At 43.2% G+C, this 15,094-nt stretch overlaps 1 protein-coding gene across 2 annotated transcripts in view; it reads right to left on the bottom strand.

The window, feature by feature from the left end:
• LOC143989392 (DNA primase large subunit-like) overlaps positions 1-15,094 on the bottom strand; it is a 226,666-nt gene that overhangs the window by 25,376 nt on the left and 186,196 nt on the right. For both annotated transcript variants that reach the window (XM_077489511.1, XM_077489512.1), the window contains one exon: positions 9,272-9,354. In XM_077489511.1, coding sequence (XP_077345637.1) covers positions 9,272-9,354 — 83 coding nt within the window. The remainder of the gene's footprint in view (positions 1-9,271; positions 9,355-15,094) is intronic.

The raw sequence follows: 15,094 nt of genomic DNA, 5'->3' as shown, positions 1-15,094 counted from the left end.
TAAGGTGAAAAAAAACATCTCACACTGCCGGCGCCCCCAGTCCCCGCGTTTTACTTACCTGACCCCTCAAAAATCCCGCGCTCACCCCCGCCGTCCTCTTCGCTGCTGATTGGCTGGAGTGGATGGATTGAAAGCAGCGCAGCCATTGGCTCGCGCTGCTGTCAATCACATCCAATGACGCATCGCGCCGGGGGGGCGAGGCCTTGTGATACAGCGAGCAGCTATAGCCGCCGGCTGCATCACGGGAGCGCGCCCTTAGGTGCTTCTCACCAATGCGAGGGAGCTCGCATAAACGTGAGAAGTACCTGCGGGAGGAAGCAGAGACAGTCATCGAGGGACCCCAGAAGAGCAGGTTCGGAGCCACTCTGTACAAAACGAGCTGCACAGTGGAGGTAAGTATGACATGTATGTTATTTTAAAAAAATAAAAAAATTTACTTTACAATCCCTTTAAGGGTGTTTAAGTGCCCAGTAGTCAAGTGGTTAAAGGCCAAGTTTACCTTTCCTAAAAAAAATTAAAAAAAAAAGAAAGTAATAAATTAACATTTTTTTGCAGAAAAAAAAAAGGCCTCATTCACATGGCTGTGCATAGTCAAGAATCGGTGTAGGATCACAGGTGCTTGAACTCAACCACGGCCAGAAAGGCTATATCAAACAAAGACAGGCTGAAAATCACTGAGGCTGTCTGCATGTCAAGCATTTACAGTGGTGTGAAAAAGTGTTTGCCCCCTTCCTCATTTCCCGTTCCTTTGCATGTTTGTCACACTTAAGTGTTTCGGAACATCAAACCAATTTAAACAATAGTCAAGGACAACACAAGTAAACACAAAATGCAATTTGTAAATGAAGGTGTTTATTATTAAAGGTGAAAAAAAATCCAAACCATCATGGCCCTGTGTGAAAAAGTGATTGCCCCCCTTGTTAAAACATACTATAACTGTGGTTGTCCACACCTGAGTTCAATTTCTCTAGCCACACCCAGGCCTGATTATTGCCACACCTGTTCACAATCAAGGCATCACTTAAATAGGAGCTGCTTGACACAGTAAGGTCCACCAGAAGATCCTTAAAAGCTACACATCATGCGGAGACCCAAAGAAATTCAGGAACAATTGAGAAAGAAAGTAATTGAGATCTATCAGTCTGGAAAGGGTTATAAAGCCATTTCCAAAGCTTTGGGAATCCAGCGAACCACAGTGAGAGCCATTATCCACAAATGGCGAAGACATGGAACAGTGGTGAACCTTCCCCGGAGCCGCCCAAAATTACCCCAAGAGCGCAGCGACGACTCATCCAAGAGGTCACAAAAGACCCCACAACAACGTCCAAGGAACTGCAGGCCTCACTTGCCTCAGTTAAGGTCAGCGTTCATGCCTCCACCATCAGGAAAAGACTGGGCAAAAATGGCCTGCATGGCAGAGTTCCAAGGAGAAAACCACTGCTGAGCAAAAAGAACATCAAAGCTCGTCTCAATTTCTCCACAACACATCTTGATGATCCCCAAGACTTTTGGGACAACATTCTGTGGACCGATGAGACAAAAGTGGAACTCTTTGGAAGGTGTGTGTCCAAGTATATCTGGCGTAGAAGGAACACTGCATTTCATAAAAAGAACATTATACCAACAGTAAAATATGGTGGTGGTAGTGTGATGGTCTGGGGCTGTTTTGCTGCTTCAGGACCTGGAAGACTTGCCGTGATAAAAGGAACTATGAATTCTGCTGTCTACCAAGAGATCCTGAAGGAGAATGTCCGACCATCTGTTCATGTACTCAAGCTGAAACGAACTTGGGTTCTGCAGCAGGACAATGATCCTAAACACACCAGCAAGTCCACCACCGAATGGCTGAAGAAAAACAAAATGAAGACTTTGGAGTGGCCTAGCCAAAGTCCTGACCTGAATCCTATTGAGATGTTGTGGTATGACCTTAAAAAGGCCGTTCATGCTCGAAAACCCTCTAATGTAACTGAATTAGGACAATTCTGCAAAGATGAGTGGGCCAAAATTCCTCCAGGACGCTGTAAAAGCCTCATTGCACGTTATCGCAAACGCTTGGTTGCAGTTGTTGCTGCTAAGGGTGGCCCAACCAGTTATTAGGTTTAGGGGGCAATCACTTTTTCACACAGGGCCATGATGGTTTGGATTTTTTTTCACCTTCAATAATAAACACCTTCATTTACAAATTGCATTTTGTTTTTACTTGTGTTGTCCTTGACTATTGTTTAAATTGGTTTGATGTTCCGAAACACTTAAGTGTGACAAACATGCAAAGGAACAGGAAAATGAGGAAGGGGGCAAACACTTTTTCACACCACTGTATATGTGGTTAACATATAGAGACTTCTTGGCTGCAGCAAATCGCAAATGTGTAATCTCTACCGCTGAAATATGTTTTTTCTGTAAACACAATGAGGTTGATTTAATAAAGGCATTCATATAGAATGATGCCTGGAGGGATGTTACTGGCCAGATCACTAGAGGAAACAGGGGGGGGGGGGGGAGAAAATGAATGCAGCCACTACATTTCGCTGGTAAGCTGCAATACATTACATTTGTGGGTTTGGGGGTTTATTACCACTTACATAGTTGGTGAGATTGAAAAAAAGACACAAGTCCAATCTGTGTGTATGCTTTTACGTTTTTATTACATTGTTTATCCCTGTATGTTGTGGGTGTTAAGGTGCCTATCAGTTTTTTGCAATTATTGATGTTCCGCTCTGAAACCACTGCTTGTGGAAGAGAATTCCACATCCTTACCTCACTAATGCCCCATACACATGATCAGACTTTCGGACAACAAAACTATGGATTTTTGTTCAAAGGTTTTTGGCTTGCAACTTGTCTTGCCAAACGGTCCCACAAATGTTGGCCAACAATTACAAACGTAGAGACGTACAAGACATATGAGGAGCCGATGTGATATCGCCATTACGATCGCTAGTTTTAAAAGACGGAGCGCTTCCAGCTTGTACTTGATTCTAAGCATGTGTGGACTTTTGTGCGACGGACTTGTGTACACACGATCGGAATGATAATTTGAGAACCTGCCAGCCAACATTTGTTGGTGGAAAGTTCAAAAACAAATGTTCGATGGAGCATACATAAGGTCAGACTTTCCGCCAGCAAGCTCACATCCAACATTTGTTGTCGGAAAATCTGATCGTGTGTACGGGGCATAACAGTAAAGAACCCTTTACGCAGTTTAAGGTTAAACAACTTCTCTTCTAATTTTAGTGAACGGACGCATGTCTTTTTAAATTCCCTTGTGCAGAATAGTTTTATCCCTATAGTGGGGTCATCAGTACAGTATTTGTACACTGAAATCATATTCCCTCTCAAGTGTCTCTTCTCCAGAGAGAATAAGTTCATTGCTTGCAGTCTTTCACCATAGCTGAGATCCTCCAGTCCCTATATTAGCGTTGTTGCCTTTTTCTGGACCCTCTCTAGTTCCAGCACATCCCTCCTGAGTATCAATGCCCAGAACTGGATAGCATACTCCAGGTGCAGCCGGAATAGAGTCTTGTAGAGTGGGAGAAGCATCATTTTATCTTTGGATTGAATTCCCTTTTTTAATACCAAAGCCAATATACTGTTGGCTTTGCTTGCAGCAGCCTGGCATTGAGTCATCTATTAAGACTCCCAGGTCCTTTTCCATCCTAGATTCCCCCAGTGGTTCTCCCCCTAGTGAGTAGAATGCATTACAGTTTATGCCACCCAAATGCATTATTTAAAATTTTTCAACATTTTAACCACTTCAGCCCCGGAAGGATTTACCCCCTTCCTGACCAGATTGTTTTTTGTGATTCGGCACTGCGTCGTTTAACTGACAATTGCGCGGCCATGCGACATGGCTCCCAAACAAAATTGGTGTCCATTTTTTCCCACAAATAGAGCTGTGTTTTGGTGGCATTTGATCACCTCTGCATTTTTTATTTTTTGTGCTATAAACAAAAAAAAAGAGCGACAATTTTGAAAAAAAAAATGCATTATTTTTTACTAGAATAAATATCCTCCAAAAATATATTAAAAACATTTTTTTCCCCTCAGTTTAGGCCGATACGTATTCTACATACTTTTGGTAAAAAAAAAACAAAAAAAAAAACATCAGACAATTTTGACACATTTTTGGGACCATTGGCATTAATACAGCGATCAATGATATAAAATTGCAATGATTACTGTAAAAATGTCAATGTCAGTGAAGGGTTTAACCACTAGGTGGCAGTGTAGGGGTTAAGTGTTCCTAAGGGCGTGTTTCTAACTGTATGGAGGCGTGGCTGTGTGTGACATCACACTGATCGCTGCTCCCGATGACAGGGAGCAGAGGATCGGTGTGCTGTCACCAGGCAGAACGGGGAGATGCTGTTTACATCGGCATCTCCCCATTCTTGAGCTCCGTGACATGTTACTCTTTCCAGCCGTGCCATTCTGCCGACGTATTTATACAGCAGGCAGTTGGGAACCGGTTAAACCTCATTTGCCATGTAGTTGGCCACCCCATTAATTTGTTTAGCTCCTCTTGCAAGGTTTCCACCTCCTACGTAGAAGTTATTGCCCTGCTTAGCTTAGTATCTTCTGCAAATACTTGAGTGGTTTAGCCCATCCTCCAGATCATTTCTGAATAAATTAAATAGGATGACTCCCAGGACAGAACGCTGGAGGACCTCGCTTTCTACACTGGACTATTCAGAGTACTCCCCATTTATCCCCACCCTCTGGACTCGCTCACATAGCCAGTTTTCAATCCACGTACTCACCCCGCTTAGTTTGTACAGTAAGCGTTTATGGACAACTATATAGAACGCCTTTGCGAAATCCAGATACACCACATCTACAGGTCTTCCTTTATCTAGATGGCAGCTCACCTCCTTGTAGATGGTTAATAGGTTGGTTTGGCAAGGATGATTCTTCATGAAACCATGCTGATTACTGCCAATACAGTTTTTATTACTAAAATCTAATATATAGTCCCTTATCCCATCCAAGAGCTTGCAAACTATTGAGGTTAGGCTAACTGGTCTATAGCATCTCACAAAAGTGAGTAAATCTCTCAGCTTTTTATAAAAATTTTATTATACCTTTTCATGTGACAACATTGAAGAAAAGACACTTTGCTACAATGTAAAGTAGCGAGTGTACAGCTTGTTTAACAGTGCAAATTTTCTGTCATCTCAAAATAACTCAACACAGCCATTAATGTCTAAACTGCTGGCAACAAAAGTGAGCACACCCCTAAGTGAAAATGTCCAAATTGGGCCTAATTAGCCATTGTCCCTCCTGTGACTCATTGGTGTTACAATGTCTTAGTTGCGAATGGGAAGCAGGTGTGTTAAATTTTGCGTTCTCTCTCACTCTCTCATACCGGTCACTGAAAGTTTAACATGGCACCTCATGGCAAAGAACTCTCTGAGGATCTGAAAAAAAAGAATTGTTGCGCACATAAAGATGGCCTAGGCTATAAGAAGATTGCCAAGGCCCTGAAACTGAGCTGCAGCACAATGGACAAGACCATACTGCGGTTTAACAGGACAGATTCCACTCAGAACAGGCCTCGCCATGGTCAACCAAAGAAGTTGAGTGCATATGCTCAGTGACATATCCAAAAGATATCTTTGGGAAATAGACGAATGAGTGGTGCCAGCATTGCTGCAGAGGTTGAAGGGGCAGGGGGGGGTGGGGGTCAGCCTGTCAGTGCTTAGACCATACGACGCACACAGCATCAAATTGGTCTGCATGGCTGTTGTCCCAGAAGGAAGCCTCTTCTAAAGATGATGCACAAAAAAGTCTGCAAACAGTTTGTTACAGATTTTTGTAAATATTTTATTATATCTTTTCATGCGACAACACTGAAGAAATTACACTTTGCTACAACGTAAAGTAGTGAGTGCATAGCTTGTTTAACCGTGTAAATTTGCTGCCCCCTCAAAATAACTCAACACGGCCATTATTGTCTAAACTGCTGGCAACAAAAGTGAGTACACCCCTAAGTGAAAATGTCCAAATTTGGCAAACAGTTTGCTGAAGACAAGCAAACTGAGGACATGGCCGGTATTCAGGAGATTTGATTGAATTCTAATTTATTATTATGGGTTGTCTGAATCATTTCAGTCACACATTACCATATGTAAGTTTGATCTACAAGAAAACGGGGTCTGAGTGGAGGTGGGACTTAGCTGTAGACCCAGATGGGATCGGGTCCAGCTATGGTCTCCAGGAAAATGGTGGCTAGACTAGGTCGAGGCTTGGTCTAGCCTCAAGGAGATCAGATTTTTTGGTCTCCAATAAAATGGCGGCCGGACAGAATTGAGGCTTGGTTCGGCCCCAATGTTATTTAAGTGATAGATCAGCATATCACATCACCTGTGCCCCAGGAGGACGTAAGGTATTACGAAACATGTCGGGCTGTTTATGCTGATACCACCACGTTTAGAGTATCCCCTAGCACGGGTGTATACTTGTTCTTAACATAATCGTTTTTTTTTTGTTTTTTTTCTTTTTTTGCTTATAACATTTTTTGGAATTTGGCCATAATGGTTCATACCTTTGGTCTGCTGTATTTTTAACTAAATAAATTCACTGATTGTTTAACGGTACGTTCATGATCGGAGCCCGTTTTTTTCCCCCCTTCCCTTTCGTTCGTGGCCGGGTGGCCCGAGCGTCTTCTGTTTTACTACAGGTTTGTGTATTCAGGAGCCTCCGCGCATGTCTGTATATCGGAGAGTTCTCCAAACTGGAAATTAGTAGTGATTGGGTGGCCATCCTGTCCATCTTCCTAGTGTAAACCGAGAGGGAGGAAGGGTCAATCTGCTGGTTCCGGAAATTATCGGCTCTTGTCAGAAATCCTCGGAAGGTCTACACGTGTTGACGCCCCCATCGGCTTGTGAGAGCACCCGGAATCCCTGCAGAGGGTTAGTTTCTGCCAGCGCTAACGGCTGTTTGGAGTCCATCTATTGCGGTAAGAGTCCAACTTTTTCCGTTCAGGAAGAGATATTGGCAAGACTTGGACGTTTTACCAAACTTTGAAATTAAGAAAGACTGATTTCCTTGTTTTCTGTTTTTTTGGGGACTAGAATTACAATCATAGTCTCTTACTTGTGTGGACTCTTGGATTGAATATGGGCCTTAGGGTATCCTATATGGCATATTTTTGATTCTGGCTTTATGATTCATGCACGATTTGTATTTGAATTCATTTTGACGAAGTTGCTAAACTACTTGGTAATGTCCACCTTACCACCTGCCCTCTGGATCCTGTTCCCTCGCAAATGCTGCGTTCACTCTCTGGCTCTATGCTACACTCTCTAACTCACATCTTCAATCTCTCCCTCTATTCTGGCATCTTCCCCAACTCTCTAAAACATGCACTTGTCAAACCCATACTTAAAAAAATCCTCACTGGACCCATCCAATCCTAACAACCTACGCCCCATCTCCTTGCTCCCCTTTTTATCCAAACTACTCGAACGTCTGGTCTACAACCGACTGAGTGTCCACCTCGCTAATAAAAGCCTTCTTGATCCCCTTCAGTCTGGATTTCGTCCTCAACACTCCACAGAAACTGCTCTCCTAAAACTAACAAACGATCTACTAACGGCCAAAACCAATCGACATTATTCTGTACTCCTCCTCCTGGACCTCTCTGCTGCCTTTGATACGGTTGACCACCCCCTCCTTCTCAAAAAACTCCACACCTTTGGTCTCAGTGACCTTACTCTACGATGGTTCTCTTCTTACTTATCCAACCGCACCTTTAGCGTTTCTTACAACTCTACTTCCTCCTCTTCCTTTCTCTGTTGGGGCCCCTTAAGGTTCTGTTCTTGGACCACTCCTATCTTCAATCTATACCTCCTCCCTGGGTCAACTCCCACGGCTTCCAATACCACCTCTATGCTAACGACACCCAAATCTATTTCTCTACCTCTCAGCTCACTCCCTCTGTCTCCTCACGTATCACTAATTTACTATGAGATATATCAGTCTGGATGTCACATCACTTCCTCAAAATCAATCTATTCAAAACCGAACTTATAATTTTTCCTCCCCCATATGCCCCTTCCCCTGATCTCACTGTCAAAATTGATGGCACAACCATAAGCCCATCCCCTCACGCCAAGGTTCTAGGTGTAGTCCTGGACTCTGAACTCTCCTTCAAGCAACACATCCAATCACTGTCCAAATCCTGCCGCCTCAACCTCCGCAACATTTCCAAAATACGCCCCTTTCTAACCAATGAGACAACAAAGCTCTTAATTCACTCGCTGGTCATCTCCCGCCTCGACTACTGCAACTCCCTTCTCATTGGCTTAACTCTATATAGTCTATCACCTCTTCAATCCATTATGAATGCCGCTGCCAGACTCATCCACCTTACCAATCGCTCAGTGTCTGCTACTCCTCTCTGTCAATCCCTCCACTGACTTCCGCTCAGCCAAAGAATTAAATTCAAAATACTAACAACTACATACAAAGCCATCCACAACTCTGCCCCCAACTACATCACTAGCTTAGTCTCTAAATACCAACCTACTCATCCTCTTTATTCCTCTCAAGACCTCCTGCTCTCTAGCTCCCTCATCACCTCCTCCCATACTCGCCTCCAGGACTTTTCCAAAGCCTCTCCAATCCTATGGAATGCCCTACCCCAATCTGTCCGCTTATCTCCTACTTTATTAGCTTTTAGACGATCCCTGAAAACACTTCTCTTCAGAGAAGCCTACCCCACCCACACCTAACCGTATTTTCATGTTCTCCATCAGCTCATCCCCCCTACAGTTAATACCTTTTGTTTCAACTTGACCCTCCCTTCTAGATTGTAAGCTCTAACGAACAGGGCGCTAGAGATAAACATTGCAGTTGTGGTTACTGAATCTCCCCGTTTCCCTGAGGACTGAGGAGAAGAATAAATTCAAAACCTTTACCATCTTTCCACCACTTGAAGGGGAAACTGTAGTGGGTTTAGATTTTTTTTTTACTATCCACTTCTAGCCCTTAGAATGTACCTGTATGTCTTTAGGTGGAAGTGGTTATACGAGAATCCTGGCATCAATTTTTACAGCCACTGATGGGCTTTCATGTAAAAGTGAATTAACCCATACAATATCTACATCTATCCTAAACATGAGAAGGAAAAGCAGCAAGAGCTGTATTGAGGTAAATATACCCTTATCACTGTGCACTAAATAGGTTACATAGTAAAAATAGTAACCTGTTTTTTTTTTTTTTTAAACAGAGTGTGCAATGTTTTGTGTAATAAATAAAAATGTGTACTTACTTGATTTATCCCTGTGGAAGCAACTTTGAAAGACTGCAACTTCTGTTTCAGCAACTCAGGGTCACTGTGCCTAAAAGGACAACCTTTGAGAAAGTAAAGGGAAAAAAATTGTTTATTTAACAAATGAAGAGAAAAATAAACACTGATGCTTACTAAACTGACTAAATTACATCGAATTACATACAAGTCTAATGAAGATAAAGGGAAAGTTAATGCTTCATACTGGGGACCGTTAGTATTGTACCCCCCCCCCCCCCCCCCCAAATAAGTATTCTATGGTTATTAGAGCATTGCAGATTAAACATGCCCAGGGAGCATTATAGAAGAAACAAGACAACATTCGCTTTCTGTGAAGGAAATTACTTAATTAAAAACAAAGACATGCGACAAGTAGTGTTTTATTTAGTAAGCACAGAAAAAAAACCCCCCAAAAAAACAGATAATGTTGGTACTTCTGGACTGAGCATTTTATCTTCATTACCATTTACGCAACACCAAACTGGGATGTGTGTCTTCTCCAATTCTGTATATACTTCAGCTCTAAGCAAATAATTCAAAGAAATGACGACTATTTTCTGAAGACTGTGCCAACATAAAGGGTCTCCCTTATAAAAGAATAAGTGCCAATATTAAACTCTCCTTTTGAGAATGGATGCCAGTGAAGCTTAGGGCTTCTTGACCAGTAGCAGGTATCGATTGTCATTCAATTACACCATATCTGTTCTTTGTGACTTAAAAATGCTCAAGCCAGATAAAGCCAGGCAACTAGTATTTTTATAAAGTGACCAGGGCCCAGGCATCTTTCATGAAAGCCACTTTTCCCCGTGGGCGAAATTACGTTACCTTACGTCGCTTCTCCTGTTGACCACTGGTGGGGGGGGGGGGGGAAAGAGAATGCCTCGGGAGGCAAGCATGCACGTCCGCGACTCGTCGCCAGGGCCGTTACGAGTGCCCAGAGGGCACCTGCAATCGCAACAGAGCGTGAACCATGAACTGTGTGTGTATAAACACACAGATCCTGGTTCTCTCAGGGGAGAGGAGACAGAGTGTGTGTTCATACTAAGTATGAACACCGATCTCTCTCCTAGTCGGTATCCCCCCCCCCCCCCCAGTTAGAACAAACGTAGGGAACACAGTTAACCCCTGTATTGCCCCCTAGTGCTAACCCCTTCCCTGCCAGTGACATTTATACAGTAATGAGTACATTTTTATAGCAATGACCGCTGTATAATTGTCACTGGTTCCAAAAAATGTGGCAAGAGTCTGATGTGTCCGCCATAATGTTGCAGTTCCGTAGAAAATAATAAAAATGCCATAAATATATCCCCAATTTTGTAGACGCAATATTTTTTAGCAAAAATATGTAGAATACATATCGGCCTAAACTTTTTTTAAATTGGGATATTTATTATAGCAAAAATAAGATTGTTTTTTTTTTAATTGTCACTCTTTTTATAGCACAAAAAATAAAAAAATGCAGAGGTGATTAAATACCACCAAAATAAAGCTCTATTTGAGGGGGGGGGGGAATAGGATTTACTTGTAAAATCCTTTTCTTTTGAAGTGCATCACGGGACACAGAGCCATAGTAATCACTATGTGGGTTATAGGCCACCTTCAGGTTCTGGACACTGGCACACCCTAAGCAGGAAGTTGCCTCCCTATATAACCCCTTCCATACCAGGAGTACCTCAGTTTTGTAGCAAAGCAATACATGTGTATACTAGAAAGAGGGGCGGGACGCCTGTGTCCGGTGATGTACTTCAAAAGAAAAGGATTTTACAGGTAAGCTGTTACAAAAATCTTATTTTCTTTAATCGTACATCACGGGATACAGAGCCATAGTAAACACTAGGTGGGATGTCCCATAGCAATGCCAACTGAGAGGAGAGAGACACACAACAGAATTAGGGCAACATGAGACTAGAGGATTTATACTGCTGCCTGCAGCACAATACGCCCAAAGGCGATATCCTCATGCCTTTTTACATCCACCTGATAGAATCTGGTAAATGTGTGGATTGAAGACCAAGTTGTGGCCTTGCAAATTTGAGTCATGGAGGCTTAGTGATGCACTGCCCACGGAGCACTAACAGCCCTAGAAGAGTGTGTTTGAGAGGATGGATGCTACCATAAGCTTCAACGATTACTTGCCCATTTAGAAATAGTAAATTTCGATACTGCCTGTCCTCTTTTAGGACCTTCAGGCAATACGAACAAAACATCAGTTTTCTGAATCTGATCAGTCGCCTTTAAGTAGACTTTGACTGCTCTCACCACATCAAGAGAATGCAGTGATTTTTCTTCCATAGAACAGGGTTCTGGAAAAAACGAGGGTAAAAAGTTAGGATGAGGACACAATACTACCTTATCCTTGTGAACAATAATAATATGGATCTTTACAAAAAAGAGCAGCCAATTCTGATACCCTTCATGCAGCAGATATGGTTACCAGAAAAAATAGTTTCTTTGTGAAAAAAGGACCAAGGGAATATGCTGTATCGGCTCAAAAAAAGGCTGTTTTTGTAGTGCCGACAAAACTAAATTCAAGTCCCAGTTCAGGGGTGACCTAACAGGAGATTAAGCCATGTTACCCCCTGAATAAAGTTATGAACCAAAGAATGCGAAGCAAGTGGTCATTGAAATAATACCGATAAGGCAGAGGCCTGTCCTTAGAAAGTACTCAAGGCCAGCTTTATATCTCACCCCATCTGCAGAAAGTCAAGGATTCTACCTATGACCCATTTCCTGGGGTGCTAACCCCTGGTTTCACAGCAAGAGACATATGCTTCTCAGACTCCAAAATATATAAATTATGGAGGCTGGCTTACTTGCATTTACCCAGGTAGATACCACTGAACATGACAGCTCACATTTCTTCAGAGTGTGGGCCTCAATAGCCAAACCATTAAATGTAGTGTTTTTAAGGTAAGATGGAATACCTGACCTTTGCGGGAGAAGGTCTGGATGTGATGGTAAGGTCCGTGGGACCCCTACCGCCATCCTTATGATCTCTGCATACCAAGATCTTCTGGACCACGCTGGGGCCACAAGAATCACCAACTTCTCTTCCTGCTTGATCCTGCGAAGTCATGGACGCATGCAGAAAAGGAGGGAATGCATAAATCAGTAAAACGGCTACCATGGGAACACCAAGGCACCTGTTCCACATGCTAGCGGATCCTTTGTTCTTAACATAAAGATGTCAATCTCTCTGTTAAACCTGGACGCAAACAGATCTACATCTGGGATCCCCCATCTTTGACCTATTGTCAGAAAGATATCAGGGTCAAGGAACCATTCTCCTGGGAACAACTGCTGGCGACTCAAAATAGACCGCCTGCCAAATTTCTATCCCTAGAATGAAAAACTGCCGATAGGCAAGGTACATTGTTTTCTGCCAAAGATAGGATACGATTTACCTTATCTCTGGGCCGCACAACTTCTTGTGCCCCCTTGGTGATTGATATAGGCCACTGCTGTGGCATTGTCAGATTGGATCCTGACAGGATAGCTCCGTAAATTAAACGTCCAGGCCCAAGCGCTCTGCCCGAATCCCTAGAATGTTAATGGGCAAGGTCATATCTGATCTCTTGGACAGTTACCTCTTTCAGGACTGCTCCCCAACCTAAAAAAGGTTGGCATATGTTGTTAACACTTCCCAGGTAACTGAAGGAAGGATTTTGCCATTTGCAGATTTATGGCTATTAACTATAAACTCAAGCTCTGGCTCACCTTTGGAGTTAGACACATTGGAAAATCTAGAGCTTGAACCCTCTGGTTCCAAGCCGATAAGATACTGTTTTGCAGCAGTCTCGAATGAAACTGAACATAAGGAATGGCCTCGAATGAAGCCACCATCTTTTCCTCATGCAAGCTGAATAGAAGAATTCATCTTGCTTTGATCACCTTAATCAGTTCCTTTATGGAGCTGATCTTTGCCTGGGGCAAGAATACCCTTTTCTCGGTGTAACTATGAACAGACCCATAAACTCCTTAATGGATTTAAGGAAGATTTCTCTAGTTTGAGAATCCAACCTAGGTATTCCAGGTAGTTGAATGTGGTGACCATACTTTGGTCTAAGCGGGCTACCGACTGGTCTATCAAGAGCCGACTGTGTAGGTAAGCTATAATCGTTATACCTTGGGCCCTTAATCTGGTTAGAGGAGGGGACAGAACCTCTGTAAACACTCAAGGTGAAGTAGCTAGACCCAAAAGCAGAGCTACAAACTGAAAATTAAGATTTTTCTACCTTAAAGTAGATATTACTGGTGAGCGGGGAACTATGCCCGTGGAGGTATGCACCCTTGACGTCGACTGACGTCAAAATTTCTCCTCCTTGTTGGATGGAGACAACTGATTAGATTGACTCCATGTGAAAAAGAGCATATACACAGGAACCAAATTTGATTCTAGAGATCCAGAACCCAGACCCTTGAGAACTGCAGGAGTATCCCCCAGAGCAAGTGGTGGAGCCCCCTCATAAGGAGGCTTTAGTATCTTGTTTGTAGGTTTCTTTTGTCCCTGGGCTTTACCCTGAGGATTACCTCTGGAACTTGACGGCGGAAGCCATCGTGACTGCCTGGAGGCTGATCCCCCTGGCACTGGAGGAGGAGCTTGTTTTAAAGGAAATACATTTACAAATTTTCTTAAATGGCAAAGGGGTACCTTTCCACTAGAAATTCTTTGGATTAATTCATCAAGATATCCCAAACAGCCATTCACCGCAAAAAGGAAAACCAGTCAGGAGTTTTTGTTTTTCGTTTTTAATGACGCTTCAGCTGACCAAATTTTCAGCCATAGTATTTTATACATATGTACCAGTCCAGCAAAAGGCGTGAGGCCAGAATATATAATCTCTCATAGCGTCTATTGCCAACATAAAGCTACTAGGAGCTTGCCAGATCCTGGGCCTGCTGAACAGGGATAACCTTGAGCACCTGCTTAACCGCTTGCGTATAGGCAGAATCACGCACCTGCATGTGGCCTTTTAAGAGGCGCCAGCGGGCACGCGCCAAGCTCTGCGAGTTGGGTCACGGGTCCAGCGGACTTGATCGCTGTGGGGATACCCGCGATCTCCTCATGGGGAGATGCTAATGTAAACAAACATCTACCCATTCTGCCTAGTGACAGTGTCACTGATCTCTGCTCCCTGTGATCAGAGCAGAGATCAGTGACATGTCACACACAGCCAAGCCCCCCCCAGTTATAAACACGCCCCAGGACACACTTAACCCCTACACTGCCACCTGGTGGTTAACCCCCTTCACTGCCAGTATCATTACACAGTAAGCACTTGTATAGCACTGATTGCTGTATAAATGAAAATGGTCCCAAAACACTCAACCTGTCAGGAAAACAATATATGTGTTTTTTTTCTTTATAGGAATTCCAACGCTTTATCCGTTGGATCACTAAGTACTTGAGCATTGCCTGCCGGACAAGTCAAACTTTTAATCAGAAGATATAGCAGTGTCAATTGCTGGTATCTTCTACCTTTAATAAGTTTTTTCCTCCATAGGATAAAGTGTGAAAAACTTTTTTAGGAGGGAAAAAATGCTTATCTGGGTGATCCCACTCAGAATACATAAACTTTCCCAACAATGAATGGACAGGAAAGTCATGCACAGCTTTGTGAAGGCTTTAGCAAACCCAAAACAAGAAGTGGACACTCCATTAAGGGTAGCATAAAATGTGGAGCTTTTTAAACACACTCCCGTGCCGGACGCCAACGTCGCACTAAGCCCCGCCCCCTCTATTGTATTACGCCCCCTCTCTTTCCCCTTTCCAGGCAGAGGGGATAGCCATGTCCAGGTTGGGGG

The sequence above is a fragment of the Lithobates pipiens genome, unplaced genomic scaffold, assembly GCF_037356315.1.
Source record: "Lithobates pipiens isolate NorthernLeopardFrog02 unplaced genomic scaffold, aLitPip1_a1.2 Scaffold_18, whole genome shotgun sequence".
NCBI classification, from domain to species: Eukaryota; Metazoa; Chordata; class Amphibia; order Anura; family Ranidae; genus Lithobates; species Lithobates pipiens.
The sequence above is the reverse complement of the archived record's forward strand: the minus strand, read 5'-3'. Positions and strand labels throughout refer to the sequence as shown.